Below are 22,991 nucleotides of genomic sequence, written 5' to 3'. Positions count from 1 at the left end.
GACCAATGTAAAGGACGATCCCCATGTGAGGTTTGACGAAAATAAATTTATTACGTAAGATATACAGTGAAACTGAGAACAGTGCTACATCTGACAGATGGAGTACAGTACAGCTTATACACTAGGCCTCAAAACTGTTTGGATAGTCGAGCTTCTTAGTATAAAAAAATGCTTTTGTAGAAAAGCGCATGTCTCCCCCAATGCATAGTATTAATATGCAAGCAGTCAATAGAGAATAGGTGCAAATGTACAAGAGACATCGATGGTTGGTTGCAACAGGGATCATATACTCGTCATGTCCAATTGTCCCAAGAAGTTTCACGTTCTGGGCCTAGTGGTTCTCTAATTATAAATTGGAAACGATTTTCCATGTTTTGACCCCTGTGACCTTGACTTAGGATCGAGTGACCCAAAATCAATACGGGTAATCTGCTCTGCATGACCAATCATCCTATTAAGTTTCAACATTCTGGGACAAGTGGTTCTCAAGTTATTGATCGGAAAGTGTTTTGCATGTTCAGGCCCCTGTGTCCTTGACCTTTGCTCAAGTGACCCCAAAATCAATAGGGGTCATCCTCTCTGTAAGTCCTATCACCCTATGAAGTTTGAAAGTTCTAGGTCAAATGGTTCTCAAGTTATTGTTCAGAAACTGTTTTCGAATTTCTGGTCCCTGTGATCTTGACCTTTGACCAAGTGACCCAAAAATCATTAGGGGTCATCTACTCTACATTTCCAATCATCCTATAATGAAGTTTCAACATTCTGGGTCACCTAGTTCTCAAGTTATTGATCAGAAAAGGTTTTCCATGTTCAGACCCCTGTGACCTTGACCGTTGATCGAGCAACTCAAAGATAATAGGGGCAATCTACTTCACCCAATGAAGTTTGAAAGTTCTGGATCAAATGGTTCTCCAGTAATTGACTGAAAATGAAGTGTGACAGGCAGATGGCCCCAGTGACCTTGACCTTTGGCGGAGTGACTTAAAAAACAATAGGGTCATCTACTCTGTAAATCCTTATCATCCTATTACGTTTGCAGGTTCTGTGTCAAATGGTTCTCAAGTTATGGACTGGAAACAGTTTTCCATGTTCTGGCCCCTATCACATTGACCTTTGATCGAGTGACCCCAAAATCATAAGGGGTCATCTACTCTGCATGAAGTTTCAACGTTCTGGGTCAAGTGGTTCTCAAGTTATTGCTCCGAAATGGTTTTCCATGTTCATGCCCCTGCGGCCTTGACCTTTGATAGAGTGACCCCAAAAACAATAGGGGTTGTCTACTCCCTAAGCCCTCCAACTCTATGAAGTTTGAAAGTTCTAGGTCAAATGGTTCTACAGTTATTTACGAAGTGTGACGGACGAATGGCCAGGACAAAAACTGGGGAGTGGGGTGGGGCGTAAAATCATAATTCAAGCAAAAGTTATTTAACAAGGTTGTATCCAACGACTGGAAACCATTGTCTGAAATTTCAGTCAAATAGAACAAGTCATTACTGACATACAGCTTGATATTTAGGTGCTCGCAAGAATAAAATTTTATATTACCTGAGCAAGTCTGATGACTGGGAAGCTTTGTGTGAAGTTTCAGTTCAGAACATGCAATGGTTTCTGAGATATGATTTTGCTCACAACGACTGTTTTCGGCACTGAGGGTGAGGCCTGGATAAGTAAAATAGCTCTCACTATTCTCTGAACAGTTGAGCTAACAAGAGCTGTCACAAAAGACGGCGCTCAACTAGGATAGTGAATAATGATAGATAGTGAAATTTGGAACAAATGAGGAATCTGTAGCTGTCACTGGAGTGACAATGTGGATAAGATATTGAACAACAGCTATTTAAGTCTGTGTCAAAAATATTAAGTAATAACAGAGATAAAGAAATGCAATCTGACGAAAGCTCTGGATGTTCCTAAATGTTAGATCAGCCTATCCAAATTCATCTACTGTATAATCGGATTTTTAATATTGCTATTGCTATTTCTATTTCCACCATTCTATTCTTATTTGAACCAGTGAGACGACTCATTTCAACTAGCGTTTGGCAAAAAGGTACTGGACTCAGATTTTGGCTAAAATAATTTTTCTTTAGAATAAAAGTTTCGTCATATTATGAACATAAGAACATTTTGTTTCTAAAATTATCTTTTAAATTAAAGAAGTGGAATCAAGAAAAAATCACGCCGAGTCGGGAATCAAACCCGAGCAGCTGCGCCAATAAATATTGTCCTGCGTACTTGACCAATACACCACAGAAGAACATGTAATTATCGATGGTTGAAGATAAAGGTTTATAGTTAAGGCAGTTTACCTCCGGTATCCCTTATAATTACAACGCTTTTCAATTATGAATGGAAAAATAGGAAAAACAACTAATTCTCGTGCGTTTGTATAAGCTTACTTATTACAATTATAAACCCGTACCTGATAATCAAAAAATCAAAAACCGGAATCCCAATGTTAAATATAGATTTTTCAAAACTTCTACTTTCACTTTCAAAATGTTGAAAGCAAGGCTCTGATTGGTAAAGGAGTGTCTCAATAGCCTGTCCTCAGATCCAAGGTGCGTAGCATTAATTGGGGATGATTTTAATCAGATTGGTGTCAAATGTATCAACTAATAACAGAGATAAAGTGTATCAAACGTTCAATAAGTAAAAATGCGACATAATTCACGGATAATTTCAGCTTCTGCAAGAGTAATGCACAATGTGTCATATCATGTGACTAATAATGCTGAATGACTATTTTCGGTTTGAACCAAATCTATTTATTGAGAACTAAAATAGAGCAAAAGTGCATCACACTAAGAAATTCTAAGTGAAAACAGGGCATAATTCTGATAATTTAATTAACCCATAACACATGGTGCCAGCATTATGTACCTTATGTCGAATGGTGTGGAAGATCATGTGAAACAACGATTTTAAGTTTGAATCATATCCATGATGCCGTGAAAAAGCATCAAAATTAAACTAAAATTCTAAGTAAAAATGGGGCATAATCCATGAAATATTGGTGTAAGCGATATGGCCTTGTATCATATGATGTGAAACAACTATTTTAAGTTTCAATCAAATTCATTTGGTAATAATAGAGTGGGTGCATAAAAACTTTAACCGGAAATTTTAAGTATTAAAGGGGCGCCAGAGTTATGGCCCTTGTGTCAAATGATGTGAGTGATGATGTGGAACAACTGTTTTAAGTCTTAATAATTAACAGATAGAGTAAAAGTGCATCAAATCTTTGACCTTAAAATATAAGTAAAAAGGGGGATCATTCATGAAGTATAGGTGCAAGAGTTGTGGTCTTTGTGTCATGTGATGTGAGTGATTATGAGGAACAACTATTTAAGTTTGAATCAATACTGGTTGTGAAATAACAGAGATATAGTAACAAGAGGGCTAAGATGGCCCTAGGTTGTTCACCTGAGAAACACATAACAGTGTAAACATGTTTGACCTAGTGATTTCACAAATATTCTGACCAATTTTCATTAAGATTGGACCAACAATGTGGCCTCTCGAGTGTAAACAGGTATTTTCCTTGATTTTTTGACCTAGTGACCTAGTTTTTGACCTCACATGACCCAGATTCGTGCTTGTCCAAGATTCCATAAAAACAAACATTCTGACAAAGTTTCGGGAAGATTGGAGCAACAAAGTGGCCATTCGAGTGTACACAAGCTTTCCCTTTGATTCAAACTTGACCTAGAGGTCATCAAGACAAATATTCTGATCAATTCTCATGAGTTTCAAACTTAAATTGTAGTCTCTAGGGTGTTCACAAGACTTTCCTTTGATCTGACCTACTGACCTAGTTTTTGACCCCACATGACCCAGTTTCCAACTTGACCTACAAATCTTCAAGGCAAACATTCTGATCAAGTTTCATAAAGATTAAGTCTCAACTGTGGCGTCTCGAGTGTTCACAAGCCTTTCCTTTGATTCGATCGGGTGACCTAATTTTTGACTCCACATGACTCAGATTCGAACCTGACCTAGAGGTCATCAAGACAAACATTCTGACCAAGTTTCATAAAGACTGAGTCAAAACTGTGGCCTCTAGTGTGTTCAAAAGCTTTTCCTTTGATCTGGCCTACTGACCTAGATTTTGACCTCACATGACCCAGTTTCGAATTTTACCTAGAGATCATTATGACAAACATCCTGACCAAGTTTCATAAAGACTGGTTCACAACTGTGGCCTCTATAGAGCGTTTACAAGGCAAATGTTGACGGACGTCGGGCAATTCACACCGGACAATGACAGGTCACAATACCTCGCCTTGAGCACTTTGTGCTCAGGTGAGCTAAAAATGCATCAACACTAATCTTAAATTCAAAGTAAAAAAGGGAATATGTCATTAAAAATTGGTGCCAGTGTTAAAGAACTTGCGCCGTATGAAGTAGGTGATGATGTGAAACATGTATTTTAAAGTGGCATTATGCGCATCTAATACTGCACATAGTGTGTTTTGGTTGAGTGTTCTGTGAAAGCAATTTTCGGTTGCTGTGCAATTAGATGTGTTAAATTACGATAATGCCGCATTAGTATTTGAAGTTGATGCTTTAAAAATAAAGAAATCGGATCGATAAAATAATAGATATTTTTTTCAATCTTCTGCGCAATGATCTCCCTTACCTGAAAATAGAAATTTCTGAAGTAGAAGGGAAGCAACTCCTGCTTGCAGTTTGATGTTTTTTAAAAAGACTGCCCCAGTCAAAAAAAGAAAAGTCATATTTAGAAACTTATTATTTTGTACTGGTAACAGGAAGAGTTTGGTATGTTGGGTTAAAAGCTATAATTTTCTCCACCCTTTTTACATACACATCTATCTAAGCTTAATTTTTACTTGAAAAATGCATATAATTCCACTTTAAGTTTGAATCAAATCCATTTAGTAATTATTGAGATAGATTGAATGTGCATGAAAACCTGAAATTCTAAGTTAAAGGGGGATAATTCATGAAATAATGGTGCGAGAGTTATCATCCTTGTGCCATATGATATGTGTGATGATGAGGAGTAACTATTTTCTGTTTGAAAGAAATCCATCACGTAATAACGGAGGTAGACCTGTCACAATAGTGACAAACAATACTCCCACAATACGGCCTTGTCACAGAAAATCCAATGTCAAAACAAGAGGGCCAAGATGCCCCTAAGTCGCTCACCTGAGTAACACACAATAACAGTGTTAACATGTTTTACCTAAGCTAGCGATTATTGACACAAATATTCTGACTAATTTACATTAAGATTGGACCAAAAACTTGGCCTCTTGAGTGTAAACAAGCTTATTCTTTGATTTGACCTGGTGACCTAGATTTTGACCCTACATGACCCAGATAAAAAAATCATGTGATATTTCATGCACACAAACATTCTGACCAAGTTTTAAGCACGTCAAGTGAACAAGAGTGTTAACAAACTTTTCCTTTGATTTGACCAGGTGACCTAGTTTTTGACTCTCTATGACCCAGTTTCGAACGTAGCCTAGGAATCATCACGATAAACATTCTGACCAAGTTTCATGAAGATAGCATCATAGATGTGGCTTCAAGAGTGTTAACAAGCCTTACCTTTGGCCGGGTGACCTAGTTTTTGACCCAATATGACCCAGTTTCGAACTTGGCCTAGAAATCATCAAGAAAAACATTCTGACCAAGTTACATGAAGATAGGATCATAAATGTGGCCTATAGGTTGTTAACAAGCTTTTCCTTTGATTTCACTGGGTGACCTAGTTTTTGACCAGACACAACTCAGTTTCGATCCAGGCCTAGAGATCATCATTCTGTGCAAGTTCGTATCAAATCAAAGCATAAATGAAACCTCTATATATAGAGATAGGCCCTAAAATTTTCAGTGATAGAATTACATTAAATAAAGTCTAGAAATTAATTTCTAAGTCCTTGAAATAACCAAAAATGATTTCACAAATGTGAAGTTTATGATAGTTTTGTTAATATCAATAATAGAAGTTTTAATTTTTAATTTAAAGTTGTGATCCACAAAGAATGACAACTCTTGCCTTGGGCTAGTACTTATAAGTAGAGATCTATTAGTTTACTTCCCTTGCAATTACACAATTGAGTGGAAAATGAAAACTGTTTAAGACACAATATCATACTTTTTTGCACAACAAAATCATTAAGGATTTATTCATTTGTGTTTGATTTACCCCTCAAGACATGGTTCCTTTGATTCTGTCAACTTACAAATGGTAAAAAATTAACTTTTAACAAGCCAATAATAAAACGAAGTACCAGTAGGTAAATAATAGTGCAGATAATACAGTTTTGCTTGTATCAAAATGTCACAATAGATCCACTTTTGTAATACAGAACACCTGGTAGGATTAGTAAAGGTGCAATTATATTGATCTCTATTTCCTATGCCTACTATATATCATGGATGAAAGGGCCAAAACAGAAAATTTTGCCCCTTTCAGGGGCAGTAACTCTAGAACCCATCCTGAAATCTAGCTGGTTTTTGAAAGGAATCGAGATCTTATTGTGACTTAAAATGTGTGTAAGTGTGGTTAAAATCAAATATAAAATGTCACTTCTATCGTGTTCACAAAGTAAAAAGTAACAAATATTGGCTTTTTCAGGGGTCAATCAGGGGCCGTAACTCCGGAACATATGATTGGATCTGACAGATTCATCATGGAATCCAAGATTTATTGTTGTTGGAAGACATTTAGCAAGTTTGTATCAAATCAAACTATAAATGTAGTGTAAAAGCCAAAATAGCAAATTTTGGCACTTTAAAGGACCATAACTCAGGAACCCGTGATTGGATGTGGCCAGTTATCGAAAGGAACTGAGATATCATGCCAATACAAGTTGTGCACAAGTTTGATTAAAATTGATTGCAACATGGTTCATACAGGACTTGGCAAAAAAAAATCAAGGACTTTTCAAGGACTTTTTAAGGACTTTTTATGGATTTTCAAGGACTATTTTAATCGCTTTAAATCTTATATTACAAAACCATTTAGGCTCTTCATAAGGCATTATGACAGAAGAAAAGTTACAGAACAGTTTTATTTTCCATAAGCTACAATAGCATATCTTAACCTTTATGAGATCTTCAATGGGATTACCTTTTATGAGCTATGTTTGCCTGTATACATACTTAGTACATGTTTCTTATAAGTCTTTCAAGCTCTCAACACTACATTTGTAGTTCTCAATTTGTCCTCAAGGGACTTCACTTCTTGTTTTCGCGTGTGATTTCAACGCACTTTCTCCCATAGTTCCGACATCAATGAGTTTATCACATACACTTATGCTTGTCTGACTTAAACTCCTTTAACCACGATGAATAATCATCCTGTGTAAGCCATTTATTGGCAAAACTACATTTATTTTTTGGGCCACTCATTGTTGTTGTTGATAGTCAGGCTACAATGACCTTGCGCATAATATTTTAATGTTGTGAAAATCGCTATTCCATATCTAACTTCCGTACCGAAATGGTGTTCAACTAGCGTTCCCTCCGTGGGTGTGCATGTATTTTTATTTTACACCATTTTTTCGCTCGTTTTGACTTATTTATTATTTATTTTTTGTATTTTTCCCCTTCAAATACGATTGCACCCCCGTTTTTAGCAAAATTTAAGGACTTTTCTACCTTTTTTTTCAAAATTCAAGTACTTTTTCAGGGGATTTTTGGAAGAAAAAAATCAAGGACTTTTCAAGGACTTAGGATCAAATTCAAGGACTTTCAAGGACCTGTGCGAACCATGTGCAAAATGTGGTCTCTATCACGTTCACAAGCCGAAAATAGCAAATTTTGGCCCTTTAAGGGGCCATAACTCTGGAACCCATTAAGAGATCTGACAAGTTTTCAAAACGAACCGAGATATCATGCCAATACAAGTTGTGTGCAAGTTTGATTAAAGTTGACTACAAAATGTGGTCTCTATCGTCATCACAAGCCAAAAATAACAAAATTTGGTGCTTTAAGGAGCCGTAACTCTGGAACCCATGATTGGATCTGGCTAGTTTTCGAAAGGACATGAGATATTCTGCCAATACAAGTTGTATGCAAGTTCTGCTGGTCAAGATCAACCTCCCTACCAAGTTTCTTGATTCTAGGCCCAAGCGTTCTCAAGTTATCATCCGGAAACGGTTTAACTGTTCTGGGTCAGTGTAACCTTGACCTTTGACGTATTGACTTCAAAGTCGAACTTGATCTGTATTTCATGATGTTACACCCGTGTTCCAAAAATTATTTAATCGTTTCAAGCCTTTCATGAGTTATTGTCCGGAAACAATGAAAACCAACGAACCGACAGACAAGCTCACTTATATATCCCCTCACACTTCGTTTTGTGGGGGTATAAAGATAATGAATGAATGAGTTGGGTTTTACAGCGAATCGACACAAAAAGGTCATATATCGCCGATGGTATAAAGATAAAGTGCATCAAACCCAAGGTGTGGACGCTGAAAGACACTGATGCCAGGTGAGTAAGACAGCTCTCCATACTTCTTTTAGTCAAGCTAAAATTGAAACAAACAATTACAATATATAAAACATATTTTATTTTGTCTTTAACATTAATACAATAAGAATTTTATGTAAAAGACAACACATATAACCTACATTCAACGAGAGAACAGCAGGAAAAATTACATTCACACAGCCATAAAACATATTCAGCAAATAAATTTCTATCCCTGTAAAGATAGTAAAACTTTCACATCCTTGTACAGTATATTCATGGAATTTCGTTGATTTTTCTTTTTATTTTTCTTAAAATTTTACAAAATTATTACATCAAAAATGTCTACTGTGATTTGTGAAAAAAATTACTTATAAACAGATGAAAACTGATTAAAGCTGTTAAGTAAATAACTATAATATATGTCTCTATATTTCTGGTCTAAGTTGATGGGATACTGGCTAGACATCTCTATGACTGGAGGTATCCTCTGAAATATGGTAAAACATCTCATTATTAAAGGCCAACAATGCTGTTGTTCACATTATGCCGCACAAATAATAAGACAAACAAATCAGATGAATAAGTTACATCATACACTTGTTAGTTCACAATAAGTATGAATTTTTCTACAAAACATAAAAAGACTGGATGTCACTTTCTCCTTATTTATATAAATCATATTTGAGGTGATTCATTATACTGCCAGAATTACTTTGCTGACTTACATCTTCTGGATTTGTCAACAAAGGTTAAACACTTGGACTGGATTCCAAGTCGGTTTTCAACTAAGAATCTCTTAATCCATACTCATCTTGCTACTGAGCTAACTGGGTGAGCTATTAAATAAATAATTCTAAAATTCAATATGGGTAAATTTGTGCCATGATATTTCAAATCCCTTTATGGATGGCAGAGTTACTGACCGGGTATGGTGTAATGGACAGACAGACGGATGGATGGAGCCTATTTGTAGGTCCTTATTTTTTTTGGTAAAAGGCATGTTACAATAAACATGGCTTTCTTGTTGTTTATTGATTTATAACCATTCATTGCTCTGACATAATAATAATATTTCAGCTGTTGTTTATCTAACAAATCGAGGGTTCAATGCAATAAGGGCGTATCTAGATATAATAACTATATGTAGATACGCCCTTATTGCGTTGAACCCTCGAAATATCAGATGCTTGAATATTTAACCACTCAGGCTAATGCCACTGTTATTCATTTAAAATATACCTGAGCTCTGAACCATGATAAATCAGATGATAAACAAGAGCTCATAGAACATGAAATGCCACCCAAACCACCCCTTGATGCATTCAGTAATTGCACAAAGAACAGAAATGTTTTGGTAACTGTGCACTGGACGTTTGACATACTGACCCCAAATCAATAATTACGGGTCATTTCCTTACCAGTCGAAAGTTAACTCCCTATCAAATGTGATCTTAGACCAAAGCATTTTCTAGTAATTTGGCAAAAAAAGTTCTACTATTCTGGGTCAATATGTCCTTGACCTTTGACTTACAGATCACAAAATCAATAGGGGTCATCTGCTGGTCTGTCATGATCAACCTCTCTGTTAAGTTTCGTGACCTTAGGCACAATCGTTCTAAGGTTATCATCCAGAGACGGCTTAACTGTTACGGGTCACTGTGACCTTAACCTTTGACCAAAAATTAATAGGGGTCATCTGCTGGTCATCATCCCTATAAAGTTTCGCGATCCTAGACCAAACTGTTCTCAAGTTATCATCCAGAAACAGTTTAATTCTTCTGGGTCTCTGTGACCTTGACCTTCGACTTACTGACCTAAAAATCAATATGGGTCATCTGCTGATCATGGCCAACCTTCCTATCAATTTTCCTAGGGCACAAGTGTTCTCAAATTATCATCCAGAAACGGTGAAACTGTTCCAGGTCACTGTGACCTTGACCTTCACTTACTGACCTCAAAATCAATAGGGGTCATCTGCTGGTCATGACCAACCTCCCTATCAACTTTCTTGAACCCAGGCACAAGCGTTCTTGAGTTATCATCCGGGAACAGTTTAAATTTTCCGGGTCCATGTGACCTTGACCTTTGACCTACTGATCTCAAAATCTATTGGGGTCATCTGCTGGTCATGACCAACCTTCCTATCGATTTTCATGATCCTAGGCCCAAGCGTTCTTGAGTTATCATTTGGAAAACGTTTAACTGTTCCAGGTCCCTGTGACCTTGACCTACTAACCTTAAAATCAATAGGAGTCATCTGCTGGTTATGACCAACCTCCCTATCAACTTTCATGATCCTAGGTCCAAGCGTTCTTGAGTTATCATATGGAAACAGACTGGTCTACAGACAGACAGACTGACAGACTGACATCTGCAAAACAATACACTCCACCTTCTTTGAAGGGGGACATAATCATGCAAAGGCCTCAACTGTTTAATACATAAATTTAGTTAATTTTAGAATACTTACGGCAATTTCATTCGCATGAAAACTCTGCACATAAAGAATGAAATGAGAATCGATGCAAATCCTACGCAGAATAACAGAATTCTATTCAGCTTCGGCATTACTGGTGAATTTGTTTGGTCAAGTATAACAAATCCAAGGCCTCCTAGGGTAAACAGGAAACTAGACGCTAGACCTTCCATTATATATTGACCATTTACTCTGTATGGCATAAATGCTACCTGAAATTTAAACAAATAGAATGTATTCTTGCTAAATGAAAAAACATCAAATTGAATAGGCCTATTTGGTAAATTCATGTGCATACACAAAATTTAATGTAAAAAAACTATCATTTAATACCTATCTAATTTAATAAATTCTGTTCTCTTTTCTATATTTCAAACAAAAAATGGAAAGTTCTATGCCATCCAAAGGGACCAATGAGCGTCAGTATTTTTCCATTTATTTTCCTTGATGACATCATATATGACATCATGTCTTCATCTGATTATTTCAGTGTGAACACGTATACATAAAGTGTGTTTTGAATGAATAAAAGATTACAAGATCTGTACTGAGAAATATGCTGTAACATACTAACAATTGGTCTTACAAGTATACTCTGATGCTTGAAAAGTCACACAACACAAAAGTGATTCCTCGTTGCATAACGAAGAAATACAAACAATCTAACGTTGTTTAGTGAACTCTTTCATCATCCTCACAGCTGAAAAAGTAAAAATCTGTATAGCACTCCAAGTCAGGGGTGTTTGAGAACCGGCAGCTTATTAACTTACAGGTTTAGAATTTCCTCGTTCATCTGTTGTGGATCCGATGCTAGGAGGCTCAACAATCACATCGTAAATTATGCCTGAAATAAAGATTTTGTACGTTATACTGGTATATGAAATATATATAAAGGTAACTTGTTTGCTTCACTTCAAAACAGCTATCTCAGAGTGATCACCAGATGCAATATTTTCTTTGGTGGCTATCTGATGTTCATGAGTGAAAGTTAATTTAATCTTGCAAAAACCATTTTCTGTTTATTTCAAGTTTTTTTCCAATGGTTTTAGAAAATTCTTTTCACCTTCGTAAAGTTACATGTATATAAATGCATAAATCATTACTTCAGGCTGACAGCATAACATCATACATCATTCAGGGTTTCTGCTGCAATTTGCCAATGGCAAAACAATAAAAAGTGGCAATAATTTTTTTGGCCGTTAATGTATTTTTCATAATGTGTATTTCTTTGTGTAAAGAACTCTCAATCAAGCCTAAAATCAATATTACCCGCGGCCGTTTCCGTTCATATATTTGATGCTTCTTCAATACTTTCGTAATCCTAGCCTATCCTTTTAGGGTTGTCTAGGAATACAGAACTTCTGTAATCCTAGAATCCGAGGTTAGGATATTAGACACTGCCTAAAACTTTGTGTCTAGCTGTCTGGTAACCTGATGCATAGCCTGCAGCTAGCAAATCTTCAAGGGATTTTCTAGCTGTCCTGTAATTGAATTCTTAACGAATAAGTACTAATTTTATATAGTTTTAACTGTTACTTGATGAATCTAGTCCTAAAAATAAGACCCGATATACATTTAACTCATATTACTTTATAAGTTTATTTTAATTGATATTTTACATTTTTTATTTTCCATGTTATGTCAGGTCTTAACGTTGAAATAACGTATAGCACAAAAATCGCTTCAGGTCTGAATTTTGATCTGAAGGTTTTTTAAAGACTTTCTGACAAAAATGACTGAAACTTTCACATTGAGTGTGAAGAATAATCATAAATGTGCTTTATGGCAGCAATTAAAAGTCTTATTTTACCTTATTTGTTATCAATTATCCGCTTAATTAATCCAGTTTCAGTTAGTTGAAAATTTTGAATAGTGGCACGGTAATAACCGGGGTGTTCTGGATGTAAACATGATTTGCATATCAGAATCATTTCTTGAAAGAAAGTTACCTTTTCTCTATACCATACAGGGAAACTATAAATGTCAATAATCTTTTTATTTTCAGAAGAGACATTTAAAATTTATAAGGATAAAAATAGAAAATATACATTTATGATGAAAATAGATCAAAATTACAATGAAAATATTTGGCGGGAAATATTTTTTTGTCTACCGCCGTTCAAATTTAATTGGTACTTTCAATTTCGAAACAAGATGGTGGCACGTCAAATATAAACATTCAATGTCAAATAGATGAAGCGTCATTTTGTGGATAATAATGGATTGTAAATCATTTTAACCTTGCAGAAATGAAGCAAAGGTATTTTGTTCCATCTAGGTACAAAGTTAGGTATTTCAGTGACTTTTTAAGATAAAGACTTTTCATTTCAAAAATGATGCAGATGTGTTCATTAACATTATATCTTTCATAATAATACAGTATTTTACCATATAAGTTGTTTTACAAAAAACTACAGCACTTTCAACTTTCGCCTCCTATATTTTATAGGTCACTATTTTTCATAAAAAAAGGTGTAACTAATTAATTTCAGCGACAAATATTTTGATTCTTGTATTTTTCCTCTAATTATGTGTTTAGGTATTGAGCATGTCATGGTTTATCATTCCAAGAGTTAGCAGTTTCTCAGAAATTTTCATATAGACGAAGCAGGAATTATTGGAAGTGGCCACATTTTTCTAATTTTTAACTTATTTCGGATAAAAAGAATTTCTGCAAAGTTGCATCACCAAATTCAGAATATTATTAAGATTAATAGCGAGCTCGAAGAGCTCTGCTCGAGAATCGAGCTTTACGGTATACTTTACGGTGCAAGAATACTTTCACACTTGGTGATGGATTTGAAAAGTTTCTTCGAAAGTTGTTAAAAAGCGCACTGTAGCGGACAGGTGCTCACAGGAAATACTTCTCTCTGCAGTGAATACAGAACTTCATTCGATTGCTGAAAATTATTCATCACTCAAAAATAAATATTTCCAGTTGTTTTAAAAAAATATTATTTTCACTTAAAAGATCAAGCATCGGCCAGAAAATGGAAAAAAATGCCATTAATAAGAATAAAGCCATTGGAATGCGGCAAATAGGTAATGACATCACCGTGACACCGGCTTGCCATAAATTTTGCAACACATGATATTCACTGTTACAGGTATGATGACACTAAATGTAGACTCTTTATTTTCAAGTGAATAGGTTCTTGCGAATTCTTTTGAGTAGTGAATAGTTTCTTTGTTACATATAAATGATGCATATATTTTTAGCTAAACCCGATTTCTTTGAGCTCGCTTTGAGGCTTTGCCTTATTTCATATTAAGCAAATGGTTTTGGATGAATTTATTGATTCCGGACTAAGCTAAAGACACTTTCCACATTAAAAACCATTGTTGACAAGGTCATTGAAATACCCAACAAAGTTTACCAACTTTACAGGCCTCGGCCTTAACTTTTTTCAGCAGTTGCCAGCAGGTCCACCAACTGCTAAAATCTAGTAGACCTGCTCTAGACTTTAGTGGACCTCCAATTCTAGCACATAAATTGTGATGTTGTAGACGTCATAACTCCATAATTATGACTCAAAGAAACAGGAGTTATTTCTTAAATAATTAAAAATGGAAGAACTGTAGCAATCTGATATCCAGAAAAATGTCCCAAAATATGGACTCAATGATCATCATCCATCAGACTTTTGTTGAAAGCAAAAAAAAAAAAAATTAACAATTATCTGTAATTATTCTGTTGATAAACTAAGTAACTGGCCTTGTTTTCACCATCAATTAACAACCCCCTCAAAGAGCTAAAAGAAGTGTGTCGGTTATTATGTCATCTGAAGTGGAGATCAAAGTGGTATAGTTGCCCGAGATTCATTGTCATGGCATTACGTCATCATGTTCTTGGTTCCTTAAATTGTTGAGAGGAAATAAATAAAAAGTTTTTTCTTTAATTTTTTAGAAGCAAATGTGCAATATTTCGAATAAACTTTGTTAGATATTCTTCTCAAACAATAATGTAAATTCCTTGAGGGCAAATAGGTCACAGTAGTAGGATAGTATTTATTTTAAAACCACATTTCTATTTACGTTCACGAGGTCACATAACCAATTTTGCCGCACTAACAGAAATCTGTTTGCCAAAAATCGTTTGACTCCAGGTATTTAAATTGCTGCCGCATTTTCGTTATTTAAGATTTTTTAATTGTGCTTTTTGTACTTTCTGGTCAAAAGTCTGAATTTTATTACCACATGACAGTAATATGTATGTATCATTTATTTACTTTAAGAAAGAAATAAATAATCAAGATCGCGCTGTTTGAAATTTTACAAATCATTTTATGAATTTGATCATTTTTAGAAAATTTTGCCTACATTTCTGTCGATATCTTATTAAAATTGTATAGAATTCAAGCTGTATTACTTCTCAAGCGGTGTTGAAAATTTGAAGCGATTATATTAAAAAATGTATGCACTAAGCGTGTTTTTTTGTGTATGTGTCAATAAACAAAAGTAACGGTGATGTAACATAGATATTACGACAGGACGCACGTGCTCGTGGAATGGAAAATTATCAGCATGACGTTTTGATATCTTTCCGATTCGCGGGCAAATTCCAGTCAATTCAATTTCTGAATTTGGTAAAGTTACGACGTAAAAACCACTCGCCCGATCAGTCGAGTATACAGCGAAGTCCATTCATCCTATCTTGACTTGAACTCGCCAGTGCTTATAATTGTAGAATGCCGTCTTAAACAAATTCAACTTTCGATTTGTGAATTCGCAAATTTGGGTACGATTTTTTCTTCTTTTTTTGCACTTTTATTTCATTTGCAGACCATAAAAATTGGTTGACCGTCGGTCTACCCAACTTTTGATAGTTAGTGGACCTGCCGATATTTTGGTTGCGTCGGTCCAACCGTCCACCGCTAAGATCGAGGCCTGCTTTATAGCGAGCGCGTAGCTCGCCTTACGGCAATGTGTAGGCGAATATAACAAAGGTGTGCCGAATGGGGCAAAGTGATGTAGCTGAAAAATTTTCCTCTCGTCTGGGCGCCGCCATTTTGTTCTACTTCCGTCAAAGTATATATAGGGAAAATTGTTTTTTTTTTTTTTTTTTTTTTTTTTTTTTAAATCTTATATTCGAGTTACAATCTCTATGTTCATTTGGTGTCTTTATTTTTAAAAATGTTATGTTATGGAAATAATTTCAATTTTGCTTTTATTTTACAAAGTGCGTATCCCTAGACAACAGGTGCTCACAGGAAATGCTTTGTTGGCAGTGAATACAGAACTTCATTTGATTGCTGAATATTATCCATCACTCAAAAATAATGCAAGGAAGATTTCCAGAATCCAGTTGGTAGAAAAATATATGATTTTCTTTTAAAAGATCAAGCATTGGTCAGAAAATGGGATAAAATGTCATAAATAAGCGTATAAGCAATAAGAACGCCACAAACAGGTAATGACATCACCGTGACACCGGCTTTCCATAAATTTTGCAACGTATGATATTTGCTGTTACAGGTATAATGACACTAAATTTTTGTTTCTTTCAACTGTTCAAGTGAATAGGTTCTCGGAATTGTTTTAAGCAGTGAATAGTTTCTTTGTCGTTTATGCTACGCTTGCTCAGTGGCTTTGCCTTTTTCATATTAATGTTTTAGAAATAATTTGAATTTTTGCTACTCTTCTTTCATACTTAGCGTTTAGACGTCAAAAAAGGCTTCGATAGTAAAAATGTAATGATCAGAATACTGAACGTCAAATGACAACTTTTTAACGTCTAATTATTTGGACTATGATGATTAGATATGGCAAGCAAGCCCACAAAAAATTATCTACAAAAAATGACAATGAAATAATTACCTCCGGTAACAAGGAAGTACGACAACAAGACAATAGCAAACATTGTCATTGCAGAAGGTTGTTTAACCCATGATGGTTTCTTTAACCTCAAGTGAGGACATTGTAAAACAGTAAATGGAATATTATATAGCGATTCCATTGTTGATGTGGCAAATCCCGGAAGTTAACTGCCGGAAATGAGGTTTACCGGCGGTGTCACATAATTTTCATATATTGTGTCATTTACTTTTAGGTTGTAGTATACTAAATATTTTGGTCAGGTAGTGCTAAATCATCTCCTTGTCAAAAATTAATTAACTGATCTAGTTAAACGTGTTTTTTTTTTTTATTTTAGTAACACAACCCACGTTGCTTTTGATTTATGTGTTGTTACTTCTTTGTTATTCTGATGTAGCTTATGTTGTATTGTAGACCCTACTCTGTATTTTAGAGGAATTTTGACATGTCATCAGGATTCACCTTGCCGAGATAACTTCTATATACACATTGTCTTGCAACTTTGGAACAGTGTGGAAATGATTATGAAGAGAGCTTAAACGGTTTCATTTGTCTTGATCAGTATAAATCAGATTACGACTCACTAGTAACCATATCTATAATATGAAATTAGGGGCTGCCTATCTGAAGGGAAATCTAGTTGTACGGATTCTTTCTTCTTTCTGCATCTTCTTCTTCTTCCGTGTACAGGACAGGACTCCAATAACTGGAACGTACATTGTCCACGGTTGGGTTGGGGCAAGACAGTCACATCTCTAAAGACTGTGCAGTTAAAAGTTGACTATATACAGTTAAAACTATGGTACACACATGAGCTGTCTACACCGATCGAGTGCAGAGGCGGGGCTGCTACCGAGGCATTGAGAACAGCCTTGAAGGCCTCGATGTCTGTGATGTCCGTGAACGTGGTTGGCAAACAGTTCCAGTCCTGTATCGTCCTGGGAAAGAAGGACTGCTTAATATACACAGTGACGTTCGTGTATGGGAGAAATAGCCTCCTGGAACCCCTGGTTCTGCTGTCGCTGTCTCTGACAATCTGTGCTGCCTCTGGAATGTCCACTAAGTTGTGGGAGATCTTAAAGAGCATGGTCAATCGTAAGATTCTTCGGCGCTCTTGAAGAGGTTCCCAGCCGAGTCCATTAACCATTGCTGTGACGCATCCCTGAGTCCTGTCAGTGTAGTTACACGCGTATCTGGCGGCACGACGCTGGACTTTGTCAAGACGGTTGACATCTTCAGCTTTGTAAGGGTCCCAGGAAGCTGCAGCAAGTCGCATTTCATTGTAGTTGCACCACTGATTTGTAGGTGGTGTCGCGGACCGCTTTGCTGCAATCTCTCAGGTTGCGGCGGAGAAATCCAAGTGTACGTGATGTCTTGGCTGCTGTTGCTTGAGTGTGCTTCTCCCACTGAAGGTCGTCGCTGAGGGTTACCCCAAGGTTCTTAACCCTTGTTAACTTGGAGACGCTGACCACGGAGATACTAGCTGGTCTCCCGGCAGTGACGTTTGTTTGTTGTAATCCTCAGCACGGTACATTTATCTGGGTGAAAGCTCATCTGCCACTTGGATTCCCAGGCCTGCAGAGCTGTGAGGTCTTCTTGGAGCTTGGTGGCATCTTCATTGTTGTGTTTATATAGAAACGTATCATCAGCAAACAGGTTGGCTTGAGACGACTGACAAACAGTGGGAAGATCGTTGATGTATGCCAGGAATAAGAGGGGTCCCAACACTGTTCCCTAAGGTACTCCTGAAAGAACTTCAAGTTTCTCTGAAGAACTCCTCTCTACAAAGACTTGCTGTGTTTTGTTGTTTAGGAAAGACAATATCCGATGAAGCATGTTATTACGGATGCCGTTGAAATTTAGCTTAAGTAAGAGACTTTGAAATGGGACCTTGTCAAAAGCTTTTGCAAAGTCCAAAAGTATGACGTCCACCTGATCTCTTCCGGATTTGAGGTTCTTGGCTATACCCTGGATGGTAGAGATGAGCTGAGTCTCTCAAGATCGTTTTGAGCGGAATCCGTGCTGGCTAGGAGTAAGTATGTTGTTTGAGGTTAGATGCTTAATGGTGGAGCTGAAGATGATGTGTTCTAAAAGTTTGATGACAACAGAAGTGAGGGAAACTGGTCTATAGTTAGAGGCGATGTTCCGGGGGCCTTTCTTGTAGATGGGAGTTATCAGGGCTTCTTTCCAATCAGCAGGTACCGATCCAGTGTCTAAAGATGTTTGGAATATACATGTCAGTATGGGTGCCAATTCGTCAGCTGTAAGAGTGAGTAGCCTGTTTTGGATGCCGTCAGGTCCTAAAGCGTTGTTAGGTTTGAGGTTTTTCAATAGTTTCTTGACGCAAGGAGTTGTTATCTTAATAGGTTTTATGGTTTGTATGCGGTTTATATAAATACCGAAAGACACCGAAAAACAGAAAGACACCGAAAGATACCGAAAGACAACAAAAACCACTATAAAAACAATAATAGTTTTTTGGTGTCTTTCGTATCTTTCAGTGTCTTTCTTTTTTTTGGTGTCTTCCGGTATTTATATACACCCGTTTGTATGTTACTTGGGCCAAGATCAGGAATTCTGGAGAGGTCCTTTCTGGTGCAAACAGAATGAAATTGATGATTGAGGTTCTCGAATTTGCTGTTACTACGACTATAAAGGAAGCCGTCTTGGTTAAGAGCTCGTGATGAAATAATGCACGGAGGGGCACTTGGGGTCTTCATCCACCATTAAAGCTGGAAAGTAGCCATATGACCTATCATGTATCGGTGCGACGTTAAATCCAAAAAGAAAAAAAAAGGTGAGATGCCAGTTGCTTCTTGCTATTTACTCTTTATATATGAATAAAACCGTTTAGAGTTATTGGTCAAATCCTGATCGACTGTGGTTTTGATGTAGTTACTGTGGGCGCTGCGCATCTCCCTCTGGGTCTCAACTTTCAAAGACTTGTATTTATCCCAATCCTTCTTGCTACTGGTTGATTTGGCCTTTTTGTAGGCTCTTGCCTTGCGTCGACTTAGGCGTCGAGTCTTTGTAGACACCCAAGGATGCGTAAATCGTGAAGAACTGGTCTTTGTTGAGACATGCGTCTCAATGATGCCGAGCAGTCCGGTCTTGAAGGTGGACCACATGCCACCCAAAATTGTAAAATGGCGGTCAAAGAATGATGTACAAAGGTCAAAACATGCTAGCTTGATGTTGTCTTGGTTTATCTTTTTTCAGAGGAGTATCTTTCGTCTAGGATGTCTTGAACGCGTTGTATCGAAAAGAACTATGTCGTGATCACTTTTAACGCCAATAAGTGGTAGGGGTTTACAGCGTGTCATGAAGGTTGGATGGGAAATTAAGACCAGATCAAGGGTATTATCATTCCGCATGGGAAAGTCTACCATCTGTTCAAGGGAAAGGTCATGTGACAGATCCAGGAAGTGCTGACTGACTGTGTGGGTAATTTCTGCCAGTGATGATGTTGTCTGCCCACTGGATGTCAGGGACGTTGAAGTCACCAGACACAATGAACACAGCCTTCTTGTGAGTAGACCTCAGTGAAGAAATCTCCTCATAGGTGTTGAAAAGATACTGGTCGTCAACTCTATCTGGAGGCCTGTAATAAGCTCCGATGACTATCTGCTTCTTCTTAGATAGCTGGAGGGACCCAGAGATAAATTTGATGTTACTACTAGAGGTAACGTTCGTAAACTCTAGGTTGTTCTTCACAGCTATCAGTACACCACCGTGTGCATCTGATTTCCGGTCGTTCCTGTACAAGTTGTATCCCAAAGAGGGACTGAAAAATTCTGATGAGCTGATGTCGCTACTCAAGCAGATTTCCGTGCCTATGATAACGTCGGGAGAAACGGTCTCCACAAGAATATCAATGTTCTTGCCCTTCTTACGTATGCTCTGGAAATTGACTATAACGATACGAAAGTGTTTCTTGCATAAATTGTTCTTTCTGATATTTTCAGTTTTGACAGTAAGCCGGACGGTTTTACTCTTATTATAAAAATTATGTGCAAAGGAAACTTAAACTTTTAAAATGTTTTGTAGATCTAATCATTTCTTCAAATGTGTCAAGACTAGACAGACAATGGAAAATAGTGTTATTTGGGTGCTCAGTATCTAGTCCCAATATTATATGCACCTGTAGGCCACCAATTACATACGTACTAATATTTAAAACTGTTCAGTATACCCCCTTCGGTATATACCTACACTCGGCGTTATGCAGCCTAACGATCATGCATTTGCTGTCAATTTGTTTCTCTATTATAAATACAAATTTCCGAATCCAAGAATGCACAGTTCCTTTTCAGTTCAATAGTTTGTAAAAGGGACAAAAAAACAAACAAAAAACAACAACAACAATTTACGCATTAAGCCTGCGTAACATCACGCTCAACTTCATATTCTTCTTGACCAGAGTTTTATCTATAACTCAAACACTCGTGGTCGAAATTCAATAAATCAAATTTAATTTACTTAACTCCTAACAGTCTGGGGCTTTATTTAAATATGATTAAGGTTAATTTCTTAGCTTGATAGGGATCGTAGTTGGGGCCTCCCATGTTTATAGTCAACATTTTTTTCCAAGTGTAAAACTCTTGTCAATGAATTGATGTTTTGAGAAAGCAGTTGCAATGTATGCGAAAGACTGTGGAAGGGAGGGGAGATAAGCAACATATGCTTTTCCATGCCTTTGAATTTTTGTTCAAAATTTACAGGCAGAACTTTGGTAAATCACACACATTATTGATTTCTGTTCCAATATTTGCAAAAATTGTGATAAATATCAATGAAAAAAAATATCAGTAGCATCTGACGAGATACTCCGGACCTCACGCATGTGACGCATGTACACTAACCACTGGACCACGGGGGAATGTGATGTTGTTTGGTGATAAAATTATGTATATAAGTAAAGTTTGTTACGACAGCGTGTCTAAATTCGTTTTACTTTAATATTTTTGAAATTATTAGCTTTTCTACATCGAAAAAAATAAGTAAATTGGCGATGATTTTTTTTAATCAAACACTGCTGTAATGTACATTATTATTCAATATTGGAAACAAAAAGCGGGCCGCTTGAATCATGAAGAAACCCGAATACCACCGATTCCATTAATACCGCGAATTTTTAACTCGTTAGAATACGATAGAATAAGAAAAATCTGTTTTCTTTTTCACATATCTATAACAATAATGCGGCGCCGGGTCGTTCATAATCAATTTTATTTTATCAAACGTCGTCCTGAAAATTATTTACTGTGCGAACGGCGCGGCGGTAGACTGTTAAACTGATCTGTCTTAACGAATACAAATATAAAATATATATGTTGTAAATTCCATCTAGTAGCCGACAAAAAAAAAGGATCTAAAATAAAAGGAAGCCAACATCGATATATACACTCAGTCAATAAGCGATTGTTATCTTTCACTAATTTTATACCTGGCGCGTCATAGTTCTTGGGTTATAAGGTATACAGACACTAAATAGAAAAATGGCTCGAAAAAATATGGCGGATACAAATAGTCCTCAATTGTTTGCTCTGTAGAGCTATTTTCCTTATTTTCTTTGCAATTTTTTGGCTAAAATCACATGACAGATCTATGCTTGACCTGTAGGTAGCATTTTCATAATGAAATAACAACATGACAAAATTTTTCATGGAAACTTAGATCATACACCACCAGTATAATTTGGGGTCTCATTTTTTAGCTGATTTTGCAGTTTGTGTGTTTGACTGAAATTATTTTTCTTGCATCAAACATGACCCCCACTTTTCTTTTGAATTTTAGTTAGCACTGACAATATTCTTCAAGAAAATGTAAGTTACAGACATTTAAAATGGGTCCTGATGTGTGCTGCGGTCATAGGTCAATTTTATATAGAATAAAGAACAACAACTATTTAGTGTGTTATAACCATAACAGTCTTAATGTAGTATTTAACGCGTGGAACAGTCTAGGCGCGGCGGCAGTTCCGGGAATTATGGCTTGAAGGGGGCAATTAGCCGGATATGCCTCCGTGGTCCACTCGAATGTAGTCCATATTAATATATAGTGCAATTTTCTCGCCTAGTAAAGGCCATTTTCAAGCCAGATATAAGCTTTATTGATGCTTGATTGTAAAAATGAATGTCCGCAGATGATTTTAAGCTACATTATATGCTTCAAAAGTTGATTTGAAGCTGCCTTGTAAAATGAAAGTGAAAGTAGGTATTTCCTGATGTCTACCTACGC

The 22,991-nt window shown here is 36.5% G+C and overlaps 1 protein-coding gene across 1 annotated transcript; it reads right to left on the bottom strand.

Moving 5' to 3' along the window:
- Positions 1–8,540: 8,540 nt before the first annotated feature.
- Positions 8,541–16,939, bottom strand: LOC123552201 (oligosaccharyltransferase complex subunit ostc-like). The gene is made up of 4 exons (XM_045341677.2): positions 16,755–16,939; positions 11,708–11,781; positions 10,932–11,149; positions 8,541–8,948 (listed from the first exon to the last, which is right to left on the bottom strand). The coding sequence occupies exons 1-4, from the start codon at positions 16,891–16,893 to the stop codon at positions 8,930–8,932; spliced, it is 450 nt and encodes a 149-aa protein (XP_045197612.1). The 5' UTR covers positions 16,894–16,939; the 3' UTR covers positions 8,541–8,929.
- Positions 16,940–22,991: the final 6,052 nt, after the last annotated feature.

Source organism: Mercenaria mercenaria, chromosome 15, assembly GCF_021730395.1.
Source record: "Mercenaria mercenaria strain notata chromosome 15, MADL_Memer_1, whole genome shotgun sequence".
In the NCBI taxonomy this organism is placed as follows: Eukaryota; Metazoa; Mollusca; class Bivalvia; order Venerida; family Veneridae; genus Mercenaria; species Mercenaria mercenaria.
The sequence above is the reverse complement of the archived record's forward strand: the minus strand, read 5'-3'. Positions and strand labels throughout refer to the sequence as shown.